General features: G+C 38.5%; 1 protein-coding gene across 21 annotated transcripts in view; it reads left to right on the top strand.

Annotated features, from left to right (window-relative positions):
- The window catches only part of LOC123505838 (longitudinals lacking protein, isoforms H/M/V-like), a 61,966-nt gene that overhangs the window by 21,140 nt on the left and 14,770 nt on the right, over nt 1-26,056 (top strand). For 2 of the 21 annotated variants that reach the window (XM_045257569.1, XM_045257570.1), the window contains exon 6: nt 6,145-9,570. The exons of 11 other annotated variants lie outside the window; for them this stretch is intronic. In XM_045257569.1, the coding sequence (XP_045113504.1) occupies nt 6,145-6,615 (471 nt within the window). In that variant the 3' untranslated portion in view covers nt 6,616-9,570. Of the gene's footprint in view, nt 1-3,646; nt 4,541-6,144; nt 9,571-10,303; nt 10,750-12,750; nt 13,068-14,045; nt 14,258-14,755; nt 14,861-15,000; nt 15,512-23,200; nt 24,749-24,781; nt 25,773-26,056 lie in introns of those variants that run through there. 8 more of the 21 variants (XM_045257576.1, XM_045257589.1, XM_045257588.1 and 5 more) reach the window with 8 other exon arrangements.

The raw sequence follows: 26,056 nt of genomic DNA, 5'->3' as shown, positions 1-26,056 counted from the left end.
GCCTCGCTTTCCCGGTGTGTGGAGTGTGTTGTGGTCTCAGTCATACCCGAAGATCAGTCTATGAGCTCTGCGCTCGCTCCGTAATGGGGAAGACTGGCTGGGTGACTAGCAGGCGACCGAGGTGAATTACACACACACAGAATGGATCAAGTGGCTAATGAGAAACTAATCCTGAGTGAAGAATATGACATTAGAAGCACAAGATCGCATAGTAAGAAACTGAGGAAGGGAAGATGTCCGAGAGATGTTAAAAATAGTTTCCTGCAAAGATGTGTTGAGACTTGGAACAGTTTGAGTGAGGAAGTGGTGTCAGCAATGAGTGTGCATAGTTTTAAAGAGAAATTGGATAAGTTTAGATATGGAGATGGGGCCACACAAACATAAAGCCCAGGCCCTGTAAAACTACAACTAGGTAAATACACACACACACACACACACACACACACACACACACACACACACACACACACACACACACACACACACACACTCACACAAAAGCCTCTTAATGTGTAACCTTGGTTCACCTAGCAACAAGTAGGTACGGGATGTAACTCGAGGAGTTGTGGCTTCGCTTTCCCAGTGTGTGTGTGTGTGATGTGGTCTCAATCCTACTTGAAGATTGGTCACTATGAGATGTGAGCTCTTTCTGTAGGGGAAAGGCTGGCTGGGTGATCAATAGGCGACCATGGTGAATAACACACACACACACACACACACACACACACACACACACACACACACAGACAAGATTACTGACTTTGATGTGCTACAGAGTGTGAATGTGATTCCTCACTTTTTTATGGTACATTTTCTCTCCCCAGTAATGAGGAAGTGTTTCATGAAATGAAATATTAGAATCTTCTAATAGTCAGTAATTGCAATGTTCCACATCTTGGTTGAACTGTTAATGTGAATATCACTATCAAACATTCACACAAAGCCATATAAACTAAGCCATGGTGAAATGAGAAATGTCTGTGTGAATTTTGTTATTTAATTCATTTGTTACACATTAGATGTTAAATATGTGTACTGTCATACATTTGCCATTCAACTTTGCACTGTATCAGTGAAGCATATTTTGATTAAATAAATCTGATGCAATGAATAGGTGTCATATATAACTCCCAGTCTTGTTATACAACACTGATTGGCAACATATTACACTTCCCTTCCTCCTCCCATTGAGACTTGTTCAGCTGTGTAAGTGAATAGCAGGAACACTGTGGAGGACTATGTAATGTATTCTCTGATCAGCTTTTTCAAGCCATTGGCTCTATACATTGTGTTGTCCCAAGGGCAGTGCACAGGTGGGATCTGACAAGTCATATCTTGGTGAGGAAGGTGTGTATTGCAGTGAATGATTTTGCAGAAGCCTGATTATTATGTGAACAGTATTGTGCAAAACCCATTGGGGATCAATTTAGAATGGACAATTGTTAGTGGTTGTGAGTGGTGATGCCAAGTTTGCTGTGATGCCTGCAGAATTGGTGTCAGTGGCCTCCCCCCACTGCTATAGTTTTAGGTTTAAGGGAATCTTGCTTGTGATGATATTTCCAAGCAGTAAGTTATTTCATTTGGCATCATCTTGCTGGCTGTGCTTGCTGTGATTGTCATCACAATTCTCTTCCTTGGTGAACAGCTGCCAAGTTACTTCCCATGTGTGTGTGTGTGTGTGTGTGTTTGTTTGTTTGTTTGTTTGTTTGTTGGTTGGTTGGTTGGTTGGTTGGTTGGTTTATTTGTTACCAGAGGAATATTACTCAGTCTAATTTTCACAGCCATTCTCATCAGTGTCCAGACATGAACAGATCAAGATTGTGCTACCAGGGATATTTGAAAATATCTTGCAGTTTCCTTACAAGTGTGATATATTTGTTGGTGTAATTGTTGTTATTTTAATATGACTATCCTTGATGGAGCCATGTTATGAAATGGCAGGTTGGGTGTCGAACAGAGAGGAGCTGGTGGTGTTTGGGACAGTGTCTTGTGGAAGTTGTCCACTGAGCACAAAAACTGAGTGGATAGTGATAGGAATGTATAACACTAAGAACAATAACTTTGTGCTAATGTGGCTGTGCTGCTGAATGAGAGGCCAGGTGCTGTATAGTAAAGAGTAAACAGGGATTGTGCTGAACATGCTATCTGCACTACTGTGGTGATGGTTAAGCTAGTCAATGAATGGCAGGTTGGTGAGGTAATGCAACTGTTGAAAATCAGTCATCATCATCATCATCATCATCATCATCATCATCATCATCATCATCATCATCATCACCACCACCACCACCACCACCACCACCACCACCACCACCACCACCACCACCACCACCAACAAGATGTATACACTTTACAGTGATTTTGGATATCTATCAAGATGTTTGAATCACGGAAATTATAAAAGGATATATCAGTAGACTCTCATCTAGACATTTCTGTTAATTGTGAGAAAAAATATTAAAAGAAAAAAAAAAAAAAAAACTAAGTTCAGTTTCTTCATACGAGTTTCTTTCTCGAACATGTAAAGTGGAACATCTCAAAAGTGATTCACATCTTTAATTACATAAGTTTACATTGAAAAGTCGAGAAGTATTACTGTAAAGGGATTTGAAAAAAAAATTAGCATTGTTGGATGTATCACGTAGGAGATGGCACAGTAGAGGGAAAGAGGAAGCTGTGAATGAATGCATGGTGCATCCTGTTGCTTATATGACCATTGGAGGAACTTGAAATATAATAGTGATGGCTGTACAGATGAAAAATATTGAGATATGCATTGTAGGAACAGAAGAGCTCAGAAAACGTGGTATATTTAAATGCAAATGAAACTAAATTTATGATCTGTATGGCAAGGTCATTGAAATAGGAAAAGAGAAGTTTGCACCTCATTCTTGTTTATTCTATGTATTTGTAGTATTTTTATATTGTTTAGTCATTTATTCTATTTACTTTTATTTATCTACAAATGGTCTGTTACTATTACTACATACATCTATTTCTATTTTTCTTGCGGGATAAAGAATTGCTTTCAGGATTTGCACGGGAATAGATGATGTCCTATTTATTATGTAGTCCCACTCCAAAGCTGGGCTCGTTTAATGGACAGCAGGAAGTGAAATGAATGGTGGTGGTGGTGGTAGCATCATCAGGGCAGAGTGCTGGGCCATTGGAGAAAGAAAGGTAACTGATTTAACACAGTCATGAGAGTGAATACACCTCTTCCAGATATTATTATTGTGAATGTGTAAAGGGCTTGTCTGAAGTCTCTGTCATTCTGATGCAAGAAAATTAGTAATGTAATGTTTCTACAAGTAAAAGTACATGGTCTTGTATTCTCATGAGAATAACTACTGAAGGAGAATCTATGTTATTGAATTATCTTTGTTTTGAAATAAGAAGGAAGCAGGACATGAATCATTTGTTTTGTATATTTAACTATTTATTTATTCACATTAATTAATTCATTCAACCATTGATTTATTTCTGCTTATTCACAGTAGTGTTTTGCAAACTGTGGAAAACCTTGAAAATTTGGTTGTTGATACACATTTGAAAATAGGCATCACTGCAGGAAGTAGCAGAAGTTTGCACTGTTCAGCAGCTTTTAAAGAAAGTGGAAAATTAAGTGGTGTGGTTTTCTCCCTAGGGAGCGGAGATGGCGGAGCGCGCTGTGTTGATCACGGGAGGAGCAGTGGCCAGCTCTTACAAGTCCTCGTTCATCTGTGCCTTTTGTCAAAAAGGATTCAACCACAAAGGCAACTACATGAAGCATTACCGAACGCATACTGGGGAAAAACCCTTTCAGTGTCCCAAATGTCCATACAAGGCCACACAAAAAGCCCATTTAACAACCCATATGGTGGGCAGACATGGAGACTTCCCCAAAAGTGACAAACTACTACAGAATTCTCTAGCAGGATGTCATCAGCGAAGTGAAGGGCCACACTTGCATTACTAGGGTGTGTCACATCCAAAGTGAGTCTTCAGTGTTTCTGAGGAGTAAGGTAAAAAGTAATGTATGAAGCATGGCTTACTTGCAAGTGTTGCAGACCCCATCTCTCGAGGCAGCCAAGTAATGATAAGTTTCATAAGTGAAATTCAGAAAGCTAAGTTATGAGAATGAATAGCTGAAATCCAAGATGCAAACTGTTTGAAGTGAAGGAATGAAGTATGGAATGGTTGAAGTGGTTTGGCCACTTAGGTGGTAAAAAAACAAAAACAAAAGAGAAAAGATAGTGAACAGTGAGACGACTAAGAATCCATATTCAGTATGGTAGAGATAATAGATGTCAGATACACTCAGTGAAGTGCAAGTACTTTGTGTTGCATTTGAAAAAGCTTAGAGGTCAGTGAGAGGAGTGGGATCATGCTCGGAGTGATTAGAGGTTTCATCCCCTTGTATGTGTTCCTCAGAGCAGAATGCAGACATGCAGTAGATAGCTAAGTGTATAGAGATGTAGAGTATTTTTATTTGATTAAAGACCCAACAAATGTCAAACATTTTTAAAAGTTCTTTCTACAATAAAGGTCCAGCATTGTGGATGTGCAGTTTTCTTTACATATTCAAACAAGCCATTAGCAAAACTAAATTATAGTTAATTGATATCAACAATTATTATATACTATTGAATTCATGTGATTTGTTTCAATATGATACTTGAAAGTAAATGTAATTTGAATTATGCATAAATTATTTTAATTTCACTCAGGATAATTGTCAGACGTAATTTTTTAGTTTTATGAAACTTATTACCTGAAAGTGTGTAGTATATTTCATAAAGCTCAGGTGTCATGACCTGTTCAGCCAGTAATTTTGGCTTTCATTAGGCTGTTGTGGACTTTTATTTACATGCAGACATTATAAACTTTGTGTTTAGTCTGAGATGGATATTCCGGCCCATGGTGGTGTGCAGGGTTACATTCGTCTTTGGATCTGTCTTACTCATCAGTTCAGTACTTGTCAGGGCTCTCAGATGTAAGTAGGATGTTGCAGTAGCATGCTGGTGAAGATGGAATTATAGAGAACAGTGCTCTTATCATCACAAAATCTCTTAGAATACAAAGTTCATATCCAGATGGTGGATGAAAGTCAGCTGCTAAAAAGTGAAGGGAGGTGATGTGTGTGGACAGAGAATATCTGTATTTGTGAATGGATTAGAAGCACCACTACCTAAGACACCTATGTTTTACAAGGAGGTTTGAAGAAAGGAAAATCACTGATATTTGTTCGTTATTTATTGTTATTATTATTATTTATTTATTTATTTATCTATTTATTTATTTATTTATTTATTTTATTTATTTATTTTATTTTTTTTATTTATTTATTTTTTTTTTTTCCATCTTAAATATATAGTTGATCTTTGTGATGGAGCAAGGTAACCATCACCACAACACACTAGAGACTGGCAGTGCAGCCCCTCAGTCAGCACTGCTTCTTTAGGAGGCCACCTTCTCCCTAAATAATGCTGCTACAATACCACCACCTTGTCTTTCCAGTGTTAGACTTACTGTGAATGTTTTTGATCAGTTGTTGTGCTCACTGCACTGGTGCTCATCAGGCATCCCACCAGACACCCTCAGCCATGCATCACTGGTTGCTCTGTGTTCTGTTAGTTGCCTCAAGTTTAGTAATAAAACCACATGAGGTGCAGGGTGATTCTTTTGTTTATTTATCTACTTTTTCATAATTATTGTGTTATTCAGTGTATCAGCAAATATGGTAAAACAAGCATCTCTGTTTCTCTGTTGCAGGAAGCCTGTAGAATACTAATATCTAAAGAATGTGATGTTACATATTGATGAGAAGGGTTTGGTGTTACAAATAGAAAAATTTGTTTGGAGAGTATGCCAAAGGTACATTACTTTCTGCCAGTCTTGTGAAGATACTCAAAAGAAGACAGAATTAATGATGTTGATGGGAAATTCTTCCCTGAAGGAAAGTGCTCTTATGTTTTTGTTGTAAAAGTAAAACCCAGAAATTACATTTTCTAATCAAACAATAGACTCCGTAATAGCATTTAAACATGCGCTCACTTTTTTTTTTTTTTTTTTTTTTTTTCCAAAAATAATACATAACTATTGTAAAATATGAGATGAAAAATTACAAAGTGTAGTGAGGGTGATGGTTTTCTTTTCCTGTAGGAACAACTGCAGAGGGTGGTTGGTGGGCTGCCAAAGGTGAGCTGCAGTGGTGTCATCACCCCACCAACCCAGCACTGCCCCCCTCACCTCCAGCCACAATGGAGGAGCCAAGCTGCCCTCTCTGTGGTGAGGGCGGGGCATGAGGGAAGTGGACTGTGTGCCTCCATCACTGGGAATAGCGGTGGTGGCGGGAGATGGGGGGCAGAGAAGGCCTTGCCTCGCATCCACCCTTGTCCGGTGTGTAATAAACCCTTCACACACAAAGGCAACTTGAGGAAGCACATCAGGGTACACACCGGAGAGAAGCCGTACGCGTGTCACGTGTGCCCATACCGTGCCAACCAAAAGATCTTGCTTCAGCTCCACGTACAAAAACACCACTTGCGCACCAGTTCGGAAGGAGCCAAGGAAGAATTGTCGAGCACTTTGGAAACACCACATGACACTAAAGCTGGGATTGATTTCCAGTGATCTGTTCCAGTAAATGAAAAGCCTCAATATTTATAGTATTATTCAGGTTTCTTAAATCACACCACTAATATTGAGTAGAAACACGTGATAGCTATACTTTTATTGAAATTTTTGGTATTGGTCTGTAAATTAGTTGAAATGTAAAGATCTCAAAGTTCGTGTGCCTAGTGATCTGAGTTAAGGCTTCCTTGTCCAAACAGACGAGTAGTTCAGAACTCCCTGTGAACAGCCATGCAAGAGGTCATTCATGTTTTATTTGCTGTACATGTGAGAAATATGTTTAGGAAAAAAAATGACGAAACTTTACATTTTATATTGGAGATTTTAATTGTTGGTTAACTAGATTTGTATTACTGTATGAACTTTCTGGTGGGTAGTTGTTGAATAAGGTTTAGATGTGTCAGTGAAATCTTAAACCATTAAATTCATATTTTGGTAATTGGAAGTGATTATATTTAGATTCAGTGGATTGACCTTACTCATGACCAATTTTTTCTTTGTATTGATCACAAAATCATGACTATGAAGAAGGTTAAGTGTTGTTACAGAGAGCAAAAAAAAGCAAGATAACAACATAGGCTTTTAGTGTATGAAGAAAGAGGCAGCAGAAAAGGTTTATAGCTGAAATGAGGAAACAGCAAGGTTGATCATAAAATTAGATAATGCATATATGAATTGACAAGTTCATAGATTCATGCACCACCACAAGCGTACAGTAGAGTCTGGTGTTATGATGAAAGGGATACAAAACAACATTAAGGACTTACTTATTGAATATCAGGGAGAAATAACTTGAAGGTTACAAATATATTCTTCCAACATAAATATGAAATAAAAAATGTGAAATTGAATGACAAGATTCCTTCCACATCTCGCTGCTAACCTTCCTTCGTCTTCACTTGAACAAGGTGTTTCCAGTGTATATATGTACATAACATAACTAATATGCTTGTCAGTGTTCAGGTTTTCCACATTTGTATGTGAAGTCAGATTGGGGACAAACCAAAGTACCGATGAGAACCTTAATTTGTGGACAGGAATACAAAGGTGATCAGTGCTTTTACTTTGTAAGAGTCAAAGTAGCACATGATGATTTGGTTTGTCTGTGCAGCAGCTCCCAAGACAATCTCTAAATGAAGAGCACTACATTCTGACATAGTGAATATTATTTGACACATTTAGTGAGTGTGGTGACAACAGTTGACAGCCTTGCACACTAGAGATGGCTTCCCAAGATACATGTAACATAATTTATTATGCTGCAGTAGATTTTATTATGTAACATAGAGGTATAATTATGTATTGGTTCTTTATTTATATGTTAGTGGATATTTTACAATTAAATTATGACATTTATTGGCATACCAGCATCACCGACACCAAGCCGCGTGTGTCATTCTTATTGACGCAATGCATGGTCAGATAGCAAGCAGGCCTCACAATGTTCATTATGTCACCCTTCACACCACACTTCAAAAAAAGTTTGGGAAGCTACTACGTGCTGACTGATCATACAGTGTTGGGATCATTCATTGCAGGGCCCTCACATAATACATGAGTATATTACCTCCTACATTTGTACAGTGTTTCAGTATTTTGGAAAAATAGATAAATATAAAATGTATTTTTATGTACAGAAAACTAGAGATACATAATATGCATACATAGTCAGGGAGTGTGATTTTGGTAATTCATTAGGTCAGTGCTTCAGTGAAGTGTTAGAGCCTTACCAGCAATATTGTGAATGTACGTGTAAGCCTAGGCAAGGAAACAATTTACATGGTAGAACTTGTGTTATTATCTCTGTTTATTGAGTGAAAGTGAATTATCATTTTGTCCACAGTAGCCATCACATGACATTTTAACTAAATTCTGCCATGCCTCTCTTTACTATGGTTATGTGGAACTGTATATGAAGGAGGAAATTAATGACAAAGTTTGATTTACTAGGCATGAATGTTAAAGTTTGCAGAAAACTTCATTGATTCTTGGTTAGAGAGCAAACCATACAGCCCTCCATGATGAGGAACACTATTTTCACCTGAGGTGTGTGTTCCCAGCCACCTTTGACCTGTCATGGAGAGAAGACGTAACACTTGTTGCCCAAAGAAATAACTTAAAATGCTGTAATATTATCATTTGAGTCTTTGTTGTTACAAAGGTTTCATATGGATTATGATTGGTAGTATTATAAGCATTAGAAAACAACAAAGTAAATCCTATGAATTTCTTATGGAAAAAAATATTGTTACCAGTTGATGATTTTTCATAGTTTTGATTAACTAATAGATAGTAGCTTTCGAATTTGTAAAGTCATCTTTGAGTTAGAAAAGTTATAATCTGAAGGCCACAGCCAAGGCTGCTTCCTTTCCTGCCTGGTGCAAGTGTCATACTGCAGTCTGGCAGATACTCTGGGGAATTTTCATAATTCATTTGTTTAGTTTATTTTCTTATTTAATTCCATAGAAGCATAGCTACATGAATGTTGCTGAATTACATTAATGATAATATGCAATGAATTCTTACTATTATTGTTTTTATAAGTAAAGTGTTAATCAATTTCTTCAAAAATTTGTTTAGTGGAAATGTGTATGAATATTATTTGTCATATACTTATAACTTTTCCACTTCAAGTATAGCTTCAGGTGATAGTCTTCTCTTTTCTTTGCCACAGAGAATTGTCCTGGCTTATAGAAACAATAATAGCACAATTGAATTTAGAAAGTAACAACTAGTGAGCAGTGTGTGTTGTCACACAGGCAGCTGGTGCACTCGCACCGTGTGTTTGTTTGTCAGGTGTGGAGGACCAGGCAGATGAGTCATTGTGGAAGGTCAGGCGTTTGGAAGTGTGAATGTCATTCTTGATATTGAATTTTGTTCTTTTATGGACTTTGCTCATACAAACGACTATCAGATGAGTTATTTATATGACAGTAAAGCACTTATTAATGAAAATGTGTTTCTGATTTCTGATTCCTTAATAGTATTACACAAGTATAATTGAGGCCTTTCATCTTTTCCTGCTGAACATTGTCTTCACCACTTGAGTGTCACCACCACACACCATTACACTCCCCGCACACTGAATATGAATGTCACTGATACTGAAGGGAAAACTCTCTAGTAGGAGTGCAGGCAACAACTTTTTGAGTTATGATTACTTTACATATAAGTTGTAATTACAACAACTTTGTGCTCAATGCATTGTGAAACTGACTTATCCAGAGGCCACCACTTATCCCACCAACAAAAACTGCCAGCTAAGCCACAGTTCCGGCCACAGATTAACAACCATCCAAGCACAGCTTGCCAGCACTGCCTTGCATTTCTGTTTGTGTGGCACCACATGCTTTGCAAATTGCTTTTAGTTTTATTCTTTTTTTCTTTCTTTCTTTTTCTTATTTATTTATTCATTTATTTATTTATTTATTAGTTTTTGAGTGTGGAAGCTTGAAAAATTTTACTACCATGCTGTTAATGTTAATGGCATGTATTCACCTTAATAGAGGCTTATGTTATGGTACAATAGTAATGTGTGATTGTAGTCTGGCTGCACAGTAGCGTGGCGTGTTTTGACAAGGTCTGTTTCACGTCTTGGGATGGAAAATACTGGATGCCTGGCATTTATTGAAAGAAGGAATTTTACCACAACGTTGAACATGGAACTAAGTGGTGGTCTCTCTTGTAGGTGGCAGTCAGAAGTGAGCAGCAACCAGTACTGCTGGGGATGGTGCAGCTTCCCTCAGAGCCACAGCAGCCTCCTAACACTCGTTTCCCGGGCAACATTTGTCCCTATTGTGGAAGGGAGTTTATCAAGTCTGGTGACCTGAACCGCCACATCCGTACCCACACTGGGGAGAAGCCTTTCAGTTGCCACCTTTGTTCATATCGCTCCAGCAGAAAATACACTCTTAAGAATCATATGTTTACTCACCATAATGATTTAAATTGAAGAGTACAGACACGACGACTCCTCTGTACTCAGATGCTCAAGATTAATTGCAATATACGTACTGTTGTTATTAATTATGTAGCTTATTCTGAAAAGACTTTATTACTGGTCTGAAATTTGTCTCAGAGCTTATAAAGGCAAACCTTATTCTAAAGGTATTGCAATACACACACACACACTAACCTGGTATGTAAATCCAAAATTGTGTCTTTATTAACAAATTTCTAGGTAACTGAAGTAATTTTTCTGTTTCCGTTCTTTCTTTTTCCTTTGATTTTGATAGTTTTTTTTTTTTCATGCAGTTCTTATAACAAGCTATAATTTTCCCATTAATACCTAAACTACAGTTTGCAAGTGTGCCGAGTCCTGCTTAGGAACACCATGACAGGAAGGAGTGCAAGTGTGTCAGTAGTTAGAGACTTCAACAGAATAGGAAAAATATGTTTTGTCACCTGCTAGTTCTCACCTATTGTGTTTCATCTTTTTTCAGGGCGGTCTCTCTCTCTCTCTCTCTCTCTCTCTCTCTCTCTCTCTCTCTCTCTCTCTCTCTCTCTCTCTCTCTCTCTCTCTCTCTCTCTCTCTCTCTCTCTCTCTCTCTCTCTCTCTCTCTCTCTCTCTCTCTCTCTCTCTCTCTCTCTCTCTCTCTCTCTCTCTCTCTCTCTCTCTCTCTCTCTCTCTCTCTCTCTCTCTCTCTCTCTCTCTCTCTCTCTCTCTCTCTCTCTCTCTCTCTCTCTCTCTCTCTCTCTTCTTTCTTTCTTTCTCTTTCTCTCTCTCTCTCTCTCTCTCTCTCTCTCTCTCTCTCTCTCTCTCTCTCTCTCTCTCTCTCTCTCTCTCTCTCTCTCTCTCTCTCTCTCTCTCTCTCTCTCTCTCTCTCTCTCTCTCTCTCTCTCTCTCTCTCTCTCTCTCTCTCTCTCTCTCTCTCTCTCTCTCTCTCTCTCTCTCTCTCATCATGCTTAATTCCATCCATGCCTTTTCCTTGTCATCTCAGAGCCTTTCCTCAGTGTACTCTCATTCCACTTTGTGTTCTTTGTGAGATTGGTTACAGTTTTCTTTGTGATAATCAGCTTGCCTGAAATCTTTTTGTTGTAGTACTTAAAAGACAGAAGATGGGGGAAGAGTGATTGGGGTTTGTATTTTCCTGGATTCCTAGTCAAATAAGAAATATGGACATAGTTGATACTTGCCTGCTGTATCACTTCCCTCTATATAATAAATAACATTAGAAAACATTTGTCATGGCCATCATCACATTCATACCCAGGTTTCATGTGCATTGTCTTTGCTAGTGATCTTATTTCACTTAATCTCTCTTTCCTTGTATATCTCTTCTTCATAAACAATATTTCGAGGATTATTTTTCCTTCATATCCATCATCATATGATTCCAAACCAAGTGGCATGCACTTTCTCTTGATTGGCAAGGTTATTTCACTTAGTTTATTAAACAGAAAATCAATCACTGAATGGAAGAACTCGAAAATTCTGAGAAGTACAAGTAGGAAGGGAAGAACCCATACGTGCCTAATTTTGATAACCGTCCCCACAAACATTTAGACAAGTAGTGAAGTTTGAAGAATGCTTTATACTTGAGCACAGCAAAGACATTTAAAAGGATATGTTATTTTAGTGTGTCTATTTGGTGAAGCAGTTCTGAGTGATATGATTAGTATATACTTTTTAGTGTTCCTGTTTGTAATATAAGTTGGCATGCTATTTTCATGTACAGTTCTTGCTTCAACCTTTCCCAGTTGTTTCACAAAGAAAAATGTGAACTTGTAGTATATAAAGATATGTTAAGTTTGTCCCTTTCCCTATCAGTGAAATACTAAGATTTTCTTTACCATAATCTAAAACAATAATATTGTTAAGTTATGCTGCTTATCAAATTTTTTGTAAAGGATATTGTTTTGTAAGGGATATTGTTAATTGTATTGCATTGTCTGATGTTTTCGTTATGTTGCTTAGAAATAAGACTCATTTTAAGCGAGTGGAGAATGTTTTTTCCATCACCCACACAGGTGATGGAATACATGGATACATTTTGCTAGTTTTTTTAATTTGTTGCCATGAATCTTTTGAGTAAAGATGTGTAGACATGTTCTGTTCATGTTGTGGTTCATGAAGGGATGAGGAGTTAGCAATGAAGTGATAGGCACAGCATCTCAGGGGCATCTCTGTTGTAGGTGGAGGATCGGAGAAGCTTGGACAGGGTGGTGCTGGGGGCGCTGGGTAGTGAGCAACCTGTCTCACCCACCTGCCCCTTCTGTGGCCGAATGTTCCGTCAGTCGGGGGTCCTGACCAGACACATCAGGACCCACACTGGAGAGAAGCCTTACATGTGTCCACACTGCCCCTACCGAGGCAGCAGGAAAGCTCATGTGGAGGAGCACTGCAAGAGGAAGCATCGCTCACCACATTCAGAAGACACATTTGGGTACAATGTGGGCCAGTGGGAATCTCAAACCCAGCAACCTTAATGAACAAAACTGCAGAAATATAGGAAAGTTCTCATTCATTTTCTGGGATTGTGGAGCAAGCTTGCCTGCACGTTTTGCTTTTTGTGATCTTCATTTTTTTTTTTTTTTTTTTTTTTTTTTTTTTTCCCTCCAGTTTGCATTTGTCTGAGCTCATAAGATGACACTATGAATAAGCTGAGTTATGGTAAATTTTTATTATATGCACATGAAATATTTTGTTCTTTATCTTCAGTAAAGATTTGTGAGACTTGTATTACCTGAAGTTGAATATCTATAGCTGGATGTTTTGTCTTGCTGTCTCTTTATAAAAATTACTGTGTTTGAAAGAGGATGATGGAATGTGGTAGCAATATCTGAAAGCTTTTATAAATCATGCAGGAAAAAGAGTAAAGCTTGGGTGTGTTATCTGATGTGTGGTTTTGACTTGATAAGCATCCTGAAGTGATAAAAAAGAAAGAAACCTTGTATGTTATCTCTCTTGTCATGTTTAATCTCATTTGATGGGAGTGCGTAGGAATTGACATGTTGGTATTGATGCATATCTCCTCAGTTTACTTTATTGGCAAAAAGTGAGTATGAGTGAACTTGGTGTTAGCTGCCTTCTGATGACCATCATGTTGATTGGCCTGTGGATCTCTTACAATGTGTAAGGAGATAAGCTCATGTTGTTGGAATCATTTCTTTCTCATTAATGCATCTTCAAATGAACAGTGGGAAATTATTTACTGATAAGTGATTGTTACTGATCTTGGCATGGTGATCAAAGATTTTGAATGATTTACCAACCATTAATATGAATTTTACATCTGAAGCAAAGATGTTTAGACAACATCATGACTGAGACAAAATAATATTAAATCAATTTCATGAGAATATGTCTGATTCCTGCACATCATCTTGTAAGTGATAGTGAGCACAGTGAGACCATTGTGGATGAGTGGTCATGTGAGCTGTAGGTTCCTCAGACCTGTGTAACGCCTCCAATGGTCTCTTGTTTTTAGGTGAGGGTGTTGGGTGGGCAGGAGTCAACACGACGCTTCACCTGCATCTTCTGCTCCCACACCACATTCAAGAAGGAGGACATGAGGCGACACATTAGGACTCACACTGGGGAAAAGCCTTTCGTGTGTCCTCACTGTCCATACCGTGCAACTCAGAAAGCCCATGTTGTCACTCACATAAAGCGTAAACACAGCTTTCCTGTGTCCTTACAGTAAGCTGTGTGTTACCAAATATTGGATTTGTAGCTCAGCCTGTAATAGAGTAATACAAACATTTATAAATTGATTGTTATGAAAAGTGTGTATGAACATTGCACTGTTTTGTTGGCTGTATGTTGTTTTCACCATTTGTTGAGATTAGAATAACAATTATTTCTGAATTTTGTCAGTCTTTTCCATCACCAGAAATTGTTAGTTAGAATGGCAAGAATATCTAATGGCAAGTTAAGTTCCTTTGTTCATAATGTATCACTAATGCACACCTGCTAATGAGGCTTTGTTGCAAGGTGTTTCTGTGGCCTTGGTAAATATAACCTGAATAGGATAGCCAGGTTTCCTTAACTCACAACCTGGAGCATTTTGTTCACATATGAAACAAAAGTGAACTGATTATTACTGTATGTGATTTAAAAGTAAAATGCAACAAATAGGACTAGTTTTAATAGGAATAATTATCATTGAAAAATAAAACCAAGGTTTCACTTTTGAAGGGAAAGCAGACATGAAACTTGTGTTCTGGGAACCTCTGATGAAAACCCTCATCTTCATTCAAGCACACTCGTTCACACACAGACACACGAACATCCCTCACCGATGTAAGTGTCAAAAGCAATAATTGTTCTCCTGTAACATGTGGCAGTGTGAATAGTAAAAAGGGCTCATGTAACAGTAAAACAGCATTAGAGATGCTTCCTCCACATTAGCCAGTAACATCCTTGTCTGGTTCTCTTTGTAGGGCTGCGAGGCGAACCGTCAGCGGGAGGTTGCCCCACTCTTGTGCCCCTACTGTCGGGCTGTCTCCTTCCTGAGCACAAGCGACCTGCGCCGCCATGTGCGTATCCACACAGGAGAAAAACCTTATGCTTGCCCCCACTGCCCGTATCGCGCCAAGAGGACCACTCACTTGCAGGATCACATGCGAAGGCGGCACCCTCCGCCTCTCCTTAACATGGACCCCACACACACACCCCAGACACAGCCTTTAAGTAGCTACCCTGGCTCTCACTCGGCACCATGACACCACTTCTCTTTGAGGGAACTTGTCTTGCCAATGATTTAAGGATGGAAGATTAATCTTGCATTTCTTAACTGTATTTTTGTTTGATGTTGGGAAGGTTGAGTCTCATTAACTGGTGCTTCAGTAGTTATATGTGTACTTGTTCAGAAGTAAAAAATTTTTGGAAAAGATTTTTGGATATTTATTGAAATTATGGAATCTACTGTTCTATAATAAAGAAATTTTCTTATTTTGTTGTTTACCTCAGCATTATTGTCCACAGCCTTGCATAACCTGGAAGAAAATGTGTTTTCTAAAGTTTCAGATAATTCTGGGAAATATACAATTTTGGGGGGAATCTTAAGATCAATAGATGCTCAGTAACAGTAGTTTTTAATGAAGACCATAAACATATTCACTCCATAAAGTCCTAACTTAATGTTATGCTTTTAAAAGCTGTCATGCTATTATCAGAGAGTATGGATAGGATTAAAATCTTATTTTTTGGTCAAAATATTCCCTTAGTAATAAAGATAAATACTATGGGAGCAGGATTGATAGTTGGAAAGGGGTTGTTAAGGTCCTGAAGTGTGGCTGGTGTGGCCAGCAACATTAGTTTGTTCCCTGAGATAAACATCTGAAGTATCTATGGAAGCAGGCATAGTAACCCCTTCAGTACCATGATACATTTTCTTGTTCACCTGGATACTATTTGGTGATTTTATACAGATTCAGAAACTCATAGAGAGATTAATATAGTGAAGACTGTGGTCATTAATCTTTTGACCTCCATAGACCCTTCCTAATGTCAATAAAATCGTCTAATTATGTATACCCAAAACTCAAGGTAGAAATACGTTCCAGCACTGAAGAGGTTAATGGTGCAAAACTTTGTCAGGAATAAGTTCACTGTAGCCGTACAAGCTTCAAGAGTGTGTGTGTGTGTGTGTGTGTGTGTGTGTGTATTTACCTAATTGTATTTACCTAATTGTAACATACGGGAAAAGAGCTATGCTCGTGTTGTCCCGTCTCCATATCTATTAATGTCCAGCTTTTTCTTAAAATCATGAATATTCCTTGCGTTGACCACTTCCACGTCTAAACTATTCCATGCTTCCACCCTTCTATGAGGGAAGCTATATTTTTCACATCTCTCCTATAAGTGGCCATTTTAGTTTTTTCCCATGCCCTCTCGACATTCTTCCATTCCACATACACAGATCTTCCCTATCCATTTTTCCATGCCAATCATCACTCTGTATATTGCTATCAGGTCTCCCCTTTCTTCTGTTTTCCAGGGTTGGAAGTTGCATTCTTTTCAGTCTGTCTTCATAAGTCAAATCTCTTAAGTCAGGCACCATTTTCGTTGCAGCCCTCTGTACTTTCTCTAGTTTCCTTATGTGTTTCTTTAAGTTCGAGCCCACTGTATTGTTGCATATTCAAGCCTCGGTCTTATCATTGCAGTAATTATTTTCTTCATCATTTCTTCATCTAGATATACGAACGCCACTCTTATGTTCCTCAATAAGTTCAATACTTCTCCAATTATTTTGTTTATATGTCTCTCTGGCGATAGGTCATTGGTAATTGTCACCCCAAGGTCTTTTTCTTCATGACTGGTTTTATGTCTTCATTTCCTATCTTGTACATACTCCTGATTCTTCTTTCACTCTTGCCAAACTCTATTTTCTTGCATTTTGTCGTGTTGAACTCCATTTGCCATGTACAGCTCCATTTCCATATTCTGTCCAAGTCTTCCTGGAGTAGTTCGCAATCTTTGTCACATCTCACTTTTCGTAACAATTTTGCATCGCCTGCAAATAGGCTCACATAACTGGACACCCCATCCACCATGTCATTTATGTAGACTGCGAACATTACTGGTGCCAACACTGATCCCTGTGGAACTCCACTCTCCACCAATCCCCATTCTGATGGTCTGTCCTTAATTATTGTTCTCATTTCTCTTCCTACCAAAAGTCTTCCATCCATTTTAGTAAACTGCCATGCACTCCTCCTACCATTTCAAGTTTCCAGATCAGTCTCTGGTGTGGTACCTTATCAAAGGCCTTTTTTAAATCCAGATATATTCCATCAGCCCAACCATCTCTTTCCTGTATTACATCTATCACCCTCGAATAGTAACATATCAGGTTTGTCGTGCATGAACGCCCTTTCCTAAAACCAAATTGACACTCACAAAGTATGTCATTTTTCTCCAAGAAGTCTGTCCATCTAGTCTTCACCACCCTCTCACACATCTTAGCTACCACACTTGTAAGTGACACTGGTCTATAGTTCAATGGGTCTCTCTTGTTACCTGATTTATAGATTGGGACAATGTTAGCTCTTTTCCAGTCTTGGGGCACTACGCCTTCCCTTAATGAGGCATCAATTACTTCACAAACTTTTTCTGCCAATTGCTCCCTGCATTCTCTTAAAATCCATCCTGATACCCCATCAGGTCCCACAGCTTTTCTCACTTCTAAACTCCCCATCATGTTCTTGATCTCCTCCACAGTTACTTGAAACTCCTTCATAATCCCTTTCTGTTCCATTACCAGTGGTTTGTCAAAAGCAGTCTCCTTTGTGAATACCTTCCGAAAGCATCCATTCATAGCCTCTGCCATTTCCCTGGGATCTTCACTGTATACTCCATTTACTTCTAAACTTTCAATACTTTCTCTATTTTTGATGTTGTTGTTCACATGTCTGTAAAAAAGCCTTGGTTGGTCTTTACATTTATCAATTATATCCTTTTCTTGTTTCTTTCTTTCTTCTCTTCTAATCAACACATATTCATTTCTTGCTCTTTTGTAACTTTCCCACTGCTTAATCCGTCTTTTCCTTCTCCACCTCTTCCATGCATCCTCTTTTCTTGTTCTAGCCTTTTCACATCTATCGTTAAACCAGTCCTGCTTTCCAACTTCTCTATGTTGTCTTATTGGTACAAATTTTTCTCACCTTCTTTGTATATTTTTATAAATTCCTTCCACTTTTCATTTGCTCCTTAGCACTCTTGAATTTCATCCAATTTGTCTCTTGAAAGAATTTCTTTAGGTTTCCAAAATCTGTCTTGGCATAATTCCATCTTCCCACTTTATATTCTTCATTTCTTCTAGATTTCTCTTCGTCTATCACCTTGAACTCCAAAACTGCATGATCACTCTTTGCTAAAGGGCACTCCACCCTCATCTCCTCAATGACCATTGGCTCTGTACTAAAGACCAAGTCCAGTCTTGACGATGCTCCCTCTCCTCCAAACCTAGTATCTTCTTTGACCCACTGAGTTAACACATTTTCCATTGCCAGTGTCAATAGTGTATTTCCCCATGTTGTCTCTGATCCTTCCATTGACCAGTCCTCCCAACACACCTCTTTACAATTAAAATCTCCCATCATTATAGTTCGTTCACAGCCACCCAACATTTCTTCCAGACATGTTCCTGTATCACTTATCATTTCTTCATATTCCTGTACTGACCATGCATTTGTCTTAGGTGGTACGTACACCACTATGTAGTGCCTCTTTTTCCTTCATTAGTTTCTGCTCTGATCTTTAGCACTTCTGCCTTTCCCATACCTTTTTCACTTGATCCACCTTTATATCTTTTTAACCAGCAACATCACTCCTCCTCCCATCTTACCTACTCTATTTCTTTTCCAAACGTTATATTTCCTTCTCCAACCTTCATCAGGTCTTCTCCTCTCTCAGTTTTGTTTCAGTAAGACCCACAATATCTGGGTTCTTGTCCCTCAAGTAATCGTTGAGTTCTAAAATCCCGATATCACTCCATTTATGTTGGAATACATTACATTTCGCTCATATGTAAGTTTCTTTAGTCCTTTCTTGCTGTACTTTTCTGGGTTATGAACCACTTCCTCAGTCTCATATCCAAGATTCTCCAGAAAAACTCTTTCTTCTTCTTCTGTCCTCTCTTCATTTTTTTCAAAGCCTCCTTTCTCAACTCATTTAACATTTCTCTTTCCTTTTCACCGAGATCTCTTCTCAACCAAATCTTCCTTGTTGTTTCCTGCTGGGCTAGCCTCCATGACTTCTCCACCAATTCATCTACATCCTTTTGTGACTTAAGTTTGATTCTTATTGGCCTCATACCTTCTCTTGTGAACTTTCCAATTCTATGGAAGTCCTCTATTTCTTGTACTAGGTCTTTTCCTCCTCTTGCACCACATTAATGATATTATTTATCACCTTTTTATGTTTTTCTCTCTCCATTTTACTCGGTGTCTTATCCTCCTCCACACCAAATATCACCACACATCTCTTTTTGTCTACAGTTTCCTCACCAATGTCTCATTTGACTTAATAACCTTCACCACTTTCTCAGCTATCTTCTCTTCTATGATCTGTTGATCTATAATTTCAGCAAGGCCCAAAGTTTTCTCCCTGACTCTTTGATTTCCTTTTCCAGACTTGCAACTTTGTAATTTACCTCCTTTCTTTCCACTTCCTGACTTTTTTCCATTCAGCCTGCTTCTCCATCACTTTTCCTAGAGATTCTCCACATTTTTCGCAATTCACTTTAATTAGCTTAACTTCCTCTTTCAGTGCTGCATTTTCCTTCTTCATATCGGCACAGTCTCTCTTTACATTGTCATAACTCGTTTCCAGGCCCTCATACTTTTCAAACAGTTTTTCAATTTTACCTTCTAACTCCAGAATTTTCTTCACATAAGCGCTCTTCTCCATTATTCCTTGAAACCCTGTGAAGTCTGATTCCTCTTTCGAGTTCACGGCCGCCATGTTGCGCAGACGTAAACAAACCAGCTGATGGCTCAAACGCAGGCTACAGTTTATATTTACCTTCACTGGACATTATTTTGCTAATCAACAGTTAACATGACTATATGGAGACGGGACAAACATTACCAGCTCCTTTCCCACCTTGGTTACTCTTAGGTAACTGTGTGTGTGTGTGTGTGTGTGTGTGTGTGTGTGTGTGTGTGTGTGTGTGTGTGTGTGTGATCTGATTATAGGGAATATAACTAGAACAAATTGAGAGTAGTACTTATATATATATATATATATATATATATATATATATATATATATATATATATATATATATATATATATAGACACACATACAGTGCCACCTTGAAATACAAGTTTGATTTGTTTCATGACTTAGCTTGTATCTCAAATTGCTCGTATCTCAAAACACTTTACCTCAATGAAATCTATTGAATTGCAATTAATCCATTCCAGCCTCCCCAAAGAAAGCATCCCAATTTTTGTACGTGCTTTTGGATAAGAAAAAGGTATTTACAAATGATGGATATTGTATAAAAATATCATAAAACATAACAAAACAATATAAATAGATGAACTGGTTTTATGAAGTATATTTTATCTCGGAGATCAGGGGTGCATTCCACGAGACGTTACCTTGCTGCATCCTTCCCTCCACCCCCACTCACTTGAGACTGTCGATCAAATACCATAGCCAACCACAGGAAACTGGCTATTTTATTAATCACAGAAGAGCTCATTGACGAACTACCCTGTAAACAGTATTCATAGAATGAATGAAGTTTTTAGTTGGCAGAGAGAGAGAGAGAGAGAGAGAGAGAGAATCAAGGCTGCAGGGGTTTAGTGAGGATGGAGGAGGTAGATGGAGATTGTAGAAGTTTGTTTTTTTTTTTTTTTTTTTTTTTTTATTTACTTACATGTATCAATGCATATATATATATATATATATATATATATATATATATATATATATATATATATATATATATATATATATATATATATATATATATATATATATATATATATACACAGTATATATGAAAAATGAAATAAAAAGGTTTATTTAATGTTATTACCTTGGAGACAGACATTTGCAGCTAAAGGCGGCTTCACACTAGCACTTTTCCGTCTTCTTTTTCCGTCAATTTTCTGACGACTGTCAACTTTTGCAGACGGTGGCCGTCACACACAAGCTTGCTTCCGCCTTTGCCGCGCTTGTCGATTGTAAACAAACATGGCTCCTCATTCACCCCAGCAAGCCGCGGCTTTTTTGCACCTTATAATCTAATCAGCTGTTCTGTGATCCCAAAGGCAACGGTGACCTCTAATGCTCTCTATGAGAAATTCGTTAGTGTGTTTTGTCCACTGCTCATCTTGGCCAGCTACTTGGAAGTTGCCTTGGAAATATTCAAAAGCATCGCACATTCGCACTCCTGAAATGTACACAAACAACTGAGGAACTTTTCATTGCTAGGCTAGAAGAAAAAAAAAATATGTATACAAACATATATTCACCAACTCATTTAAATTTCATTCCATGATAATAGCATTCTCCCGGTTAACAAAAAAAATTTTTTTTTAATAAAAGTGTTGATTAGAAACCATAGTTCTTATTTTGACTAAAAATTGGTGCTAGACAAAAACGATGCGTTCCGTCTGACTCAAGACGACGGAAAGAGTTGACGGAAGAGTAAAAAGACGACAGAAATCGCCTGAGACGACGGAAAAGGTGCTAGTGTGACGCCGCCTTAATGGAGGTAGATGGTGGGGGAGGAGGGAGGGAGGAAGGGATGCAAGCACTATTCACACGTAAACATTAAATGTAAGCTAAAACTGCATTTTCTTTATCCCCCCCCCCCACCCTCCACCAAAAGAAAAAAAAAAAAATAAGTAAATAGTGTGAAAATGATGAAAGAACAATCACAGTGCATGACATCCATGGGAAACATGCAGATACTAGCTTAGCTGAGGCTGGACAGATACACTGACTAGTGGCAGCATCCCAGTGCATGACTCATATCTCAAAATTTTGCTCATATCTCAAAACAAAAAATGGACGGAATCATGGCTCGTATAAAAAAAACTTATATCTCAAGTAACTTGTATCGATATTACTGTATGTATATAATGTATGCAAATTATTCAAAGAATGTACCTCTGTACTATATCTTAAAGTGTGAACTATAAACTGATTGAGCCATTACTTTGAAAGTGCATGGGAGAAACCCTACAGCTATAATCCCTGTGGTTGGTAGTGTTCTTGTGGTGGGGGAATGACTGTGTGGTGGTGCCATGGCAGGACCACCAGTCTCAATACAGGACCTGCTAGTCCTGCCTTCACCTTGTGCTATTGATTGCACAGTCTGTGCTCAAATTAAGTTCCATCTTGAGTTAACAATGATTAGTATCCATTTATTCATTGTTGTGCATTTTTGTCTTTTTGATATCTTGACCTGTTGTCACCTTTGATGCTCCTGCCCCTCTTGAATTCAGCAGCCAACTTTTTCATGGTGGACGAGGAAGACCAGTCTTCCCTGAGTGTTACCTGTTGTTATGGATCTATGTGGTGATCATAACGTCTTTCAAATGGTTAGTTTGTTTATCTCTCTCTCTCTCTCTCTCTCTCTCTCTCTCTCTCTCTCTCTCTCTCTCTCTCTCTCTCTCTCTCTCTCTCTCTCTCTCTCTCTCTCTCTCTCTCTCTCTCTCTCTCTCTCTCTCTCTCTCTCTCTCTCTCTCTCTCTCAGTAAGTCTTAAAGGCCTGAAATGTAGGAGAGGAGAGTGATTATGTTATTGTGTACATTTATATTGAAAGCTATATTGTACACTGACTCCAAATAGTTAAAATTATAACAAAATTTTGTGGAATGAGACCAGAAATTTACAAGTGATCCTTATATTTTCTGTACCACAAGAAATGGAAGATCATGTATAAGTAGGTATGTGAAGGAATACACAAAAATTCTGTAACTTCCCCATGGATGTATCTGATTCATCTTCAACAGTATGACTGGCACAGTGTATAGGAGAGCTTGCTTTCACTGTAAGGAAGTTAGCCAGCCTGGGAAGATGCATAAGGTGCACAGAAAAACATTGCCTGAAAACCCGTGCCCAAAACTGCATATTTGGTGAACCCCAGGTAACCTATGGCTTATTTTGTTCTAGGCATTGGAGCCGCTGGTCTGTCCATACTGCCATAGGTCAACCTTCAAGCAGAAGAGTGACTTAAAGCGTCACATCCGAAGGCACACGGGGGAAAAGCCTTACCAGTGTCCCATCTGTAGTTACTCTGCCGGGAGGAGCGACTACGTGCAAGACCACCTGATGCGCCGCCACGGCCAGCTCCCGAGGGCCAAGAGACGCGCCACCAATCCTAACTGGACCTTGAGTTAGCTACCAGTGCCTTCATGGTCATAGGGCGGGAACTGAGTGTTGCACAGCGTGTTGTGTGTGTGCCTGTCAGTATCATGCCTTGTTCCACACAATTGTGCCTCATTTTACGTGTTGAGGCTGAGAAGTAAAGGCAGGTGTTTGGTTTGCCGTGTGCTGCTGCGTACTGTAGGTGCTCATCTTTGTGGAGGAAGTGATTCATGACTGAGAAAGTATCAGGATATTTCTTGCCTTGAAATTTATGGCAATATAAATAGTATATTTTGTGGATTGTTCTGGTGTTCCATGAAGTACCTACAACTGTTTTTATAAACCACTGGAAAATTGTATCAAGAGAAATTTGTGGCTATTAATTTGTTACGTGGTATTTCTCACTGTATTTCATGAAAGACAGAAAGCAGTTTACTGTCTTGCAGACATTCTAGTTTGTGCAAAGTGTTTTGATAATTTCACAATAAGCCAATGCTGAGAATTCTCTTATGAATTTTGCACCCATGGGTAATTGTGAATATGAAGAATATTGAAAATAAATATTGAACCATAGAATTGTATGAATGAATTCTTTATTAATTGCAGTTTGTGACAGTATGGTGAATGGTGTGTTTTGAAGGCACAGTGGGCAAGATGATGATATCACAGCAACAGACAGTGACAGACCTGGTGATCAGCACTTTAATTCTTTTGTTGAAATGGAACAACAAGGAAGTGCATCAGACCTGTAGGGATCCACTCAATGTGGAAGTAATACTGACTTGCTGCATAGTGTTTGAACAGCCTCATCATACAGTGATGTGATCAAACATGCAAAATGGTTATTTTCATTTACGTAATAGACAAAATCATATCTATGTAACCATAAATTCCTATTTATTATATACCATGGTAAATTTTTATGAAACTGAAAATTGCCCTGTATAATAAAATACTTTTTAGAATATAAATGGAAAAAGTTGCAGAAGCTAAATGCTTTACATTTAGTGAGCATCTGTGCAAGGCTTCTGCACATTGAATCTTTGAAGGTATTGGTCACATTTCCTGGCACTCACTGGAGCTGCTGCAGCTACCTGGCAGAGGCAAACCAAGTAGTCTGTATTGACACCGACCATTTGAGGATCACATTCTTAGTGCAGCTTTATAAGAATAACAATCTATTCTGGGATATACTTTGGGTTTACCTATCCACAGGATGTACCTCAGTAAATGTTCCTTTCAAAGTGCAGAGGAACCAGCAATAATGAATACCATTCACATTTTCATTAATCATGGCTGTGAGAGAAAAAATCTGAAGATGAGGGAGGATTAGACTAGTGCAGAGAACACGAGGGCAGCAGACTGACTCTGGTTGTTCTCTTCTAGGCCACACCTGAGGGCTTGGCGCTGACGTGTCCCTACTGCTACAGGTCCACCTTCAAGCAGACCAGTGATCTCAAGCGACACATCCGCATTCATACCGGGGAGAAGCCGTTCAGTTGTCAGTACTGTGCCTATAGTGCCGTGCGGCGGGAGCACCTTAATGATCACCTGTGGAGGAGACACAGGATTCTGGCCAAGAAGAGAACACATTCGGTTCTCAATATTCCCATCTGATTAAACCTGTTACCCTTTGTTGTAACTCAGCGTTTGGTCTTGTCCAGTAGACTTACTGACTCACTAAGGCCAGGAAGTATGTGTGAAAAAGAGATTTTATTCTGAACACAGCTGAATCCTTACTCTTATCATACACTTGATTGTTATGTCCTATAAAATGGTGAATGCTGTCAAGAGGCAAATTTATGAGTGTTTTGTTGATACACTGTTTAAGTAAATAGTTAAGGAAAATTTATTAATGAAAGATGCATCTATTGCATTCTGCATCCCCCCTGCTCTCTCTCTCTCTCTCTCTCTCTCTCTCTCTCTCTCTCTCTCTCTCTCTCTCTCTCTCTCTCTCTCTCTCTCTCTCTCTCTCTCTCTCTCTCTCTCTCTCTCTCTCTCTCTCTCTCTCTCTCTCTCTCTCTCTCTCTCTCAGCTCAGCTCAGCTCAGCTCAGCTTAGGCATGTGGCAGATCCTTCCTCTTCAAATTCACAAAATTGTAAAAAAAGTGTGTAATCTGGATCTTGATCAGTGATTTATCTACTTGTGAAATAGGAAGAGTTAATTAGTCTATATTGAAGCTCAAGCTTGTGAGCATTCAAACTTACAATGTCCTTGTCCTGATAAAAGAGGTGGTCTTAAGATGCTGATGTGTGCATCACTCATGGAATATCAGAGACCAGAACATGAAAAAAAGAGAACATTTGACTAGGTCTGTAATCATAAACAAGCAGAGTTATTGCATCTACAAGAAAAGACATTAAAGTGGTTGATAATATTTGATGTTTTATATCCTTACAGTTCAAAGGTGAATGTTGATACTGCAGCTGTCTCATGATTGCCTGTGCCACATCACTCTGTTTCTAAGTTTGCAACAAACTGAGTTCAGATCAACAATTTGATATTACATTGGCCATACAGGAGGAAGTATTGTCATGATTGTGTGCATGTGCAAAGTTTTTTTTTTTTTTTTTTTCCCTGTCCAAATGAAAGGATCAATACAAAATCAAAGAAAATTATGCACTGGTTACATAATTGACATAAGAGGAAGCTGAAAAGTTT

This window comes from Portunus trituberculatus, chromosome 18 (genome assembly GCF_017591435.1).
Source record: "Portunus trituberculatus isolate SZX2019 chromosome 18, ASM1759143v1, whole genome shotgun sequence".
In the NCBI taxonomy this organism is placed as follows: domain Eukaryota; kingdom Metazoa; phylum Arthropoda; class Malacostraca; order Decapoda; family Portunidae; genus Portunus; species Portunus trituberculatus.
Note: the sequence above shows the minus strand (reverse complement) of the source record. Positions and strands in the feature narration are given on the sequence as shown.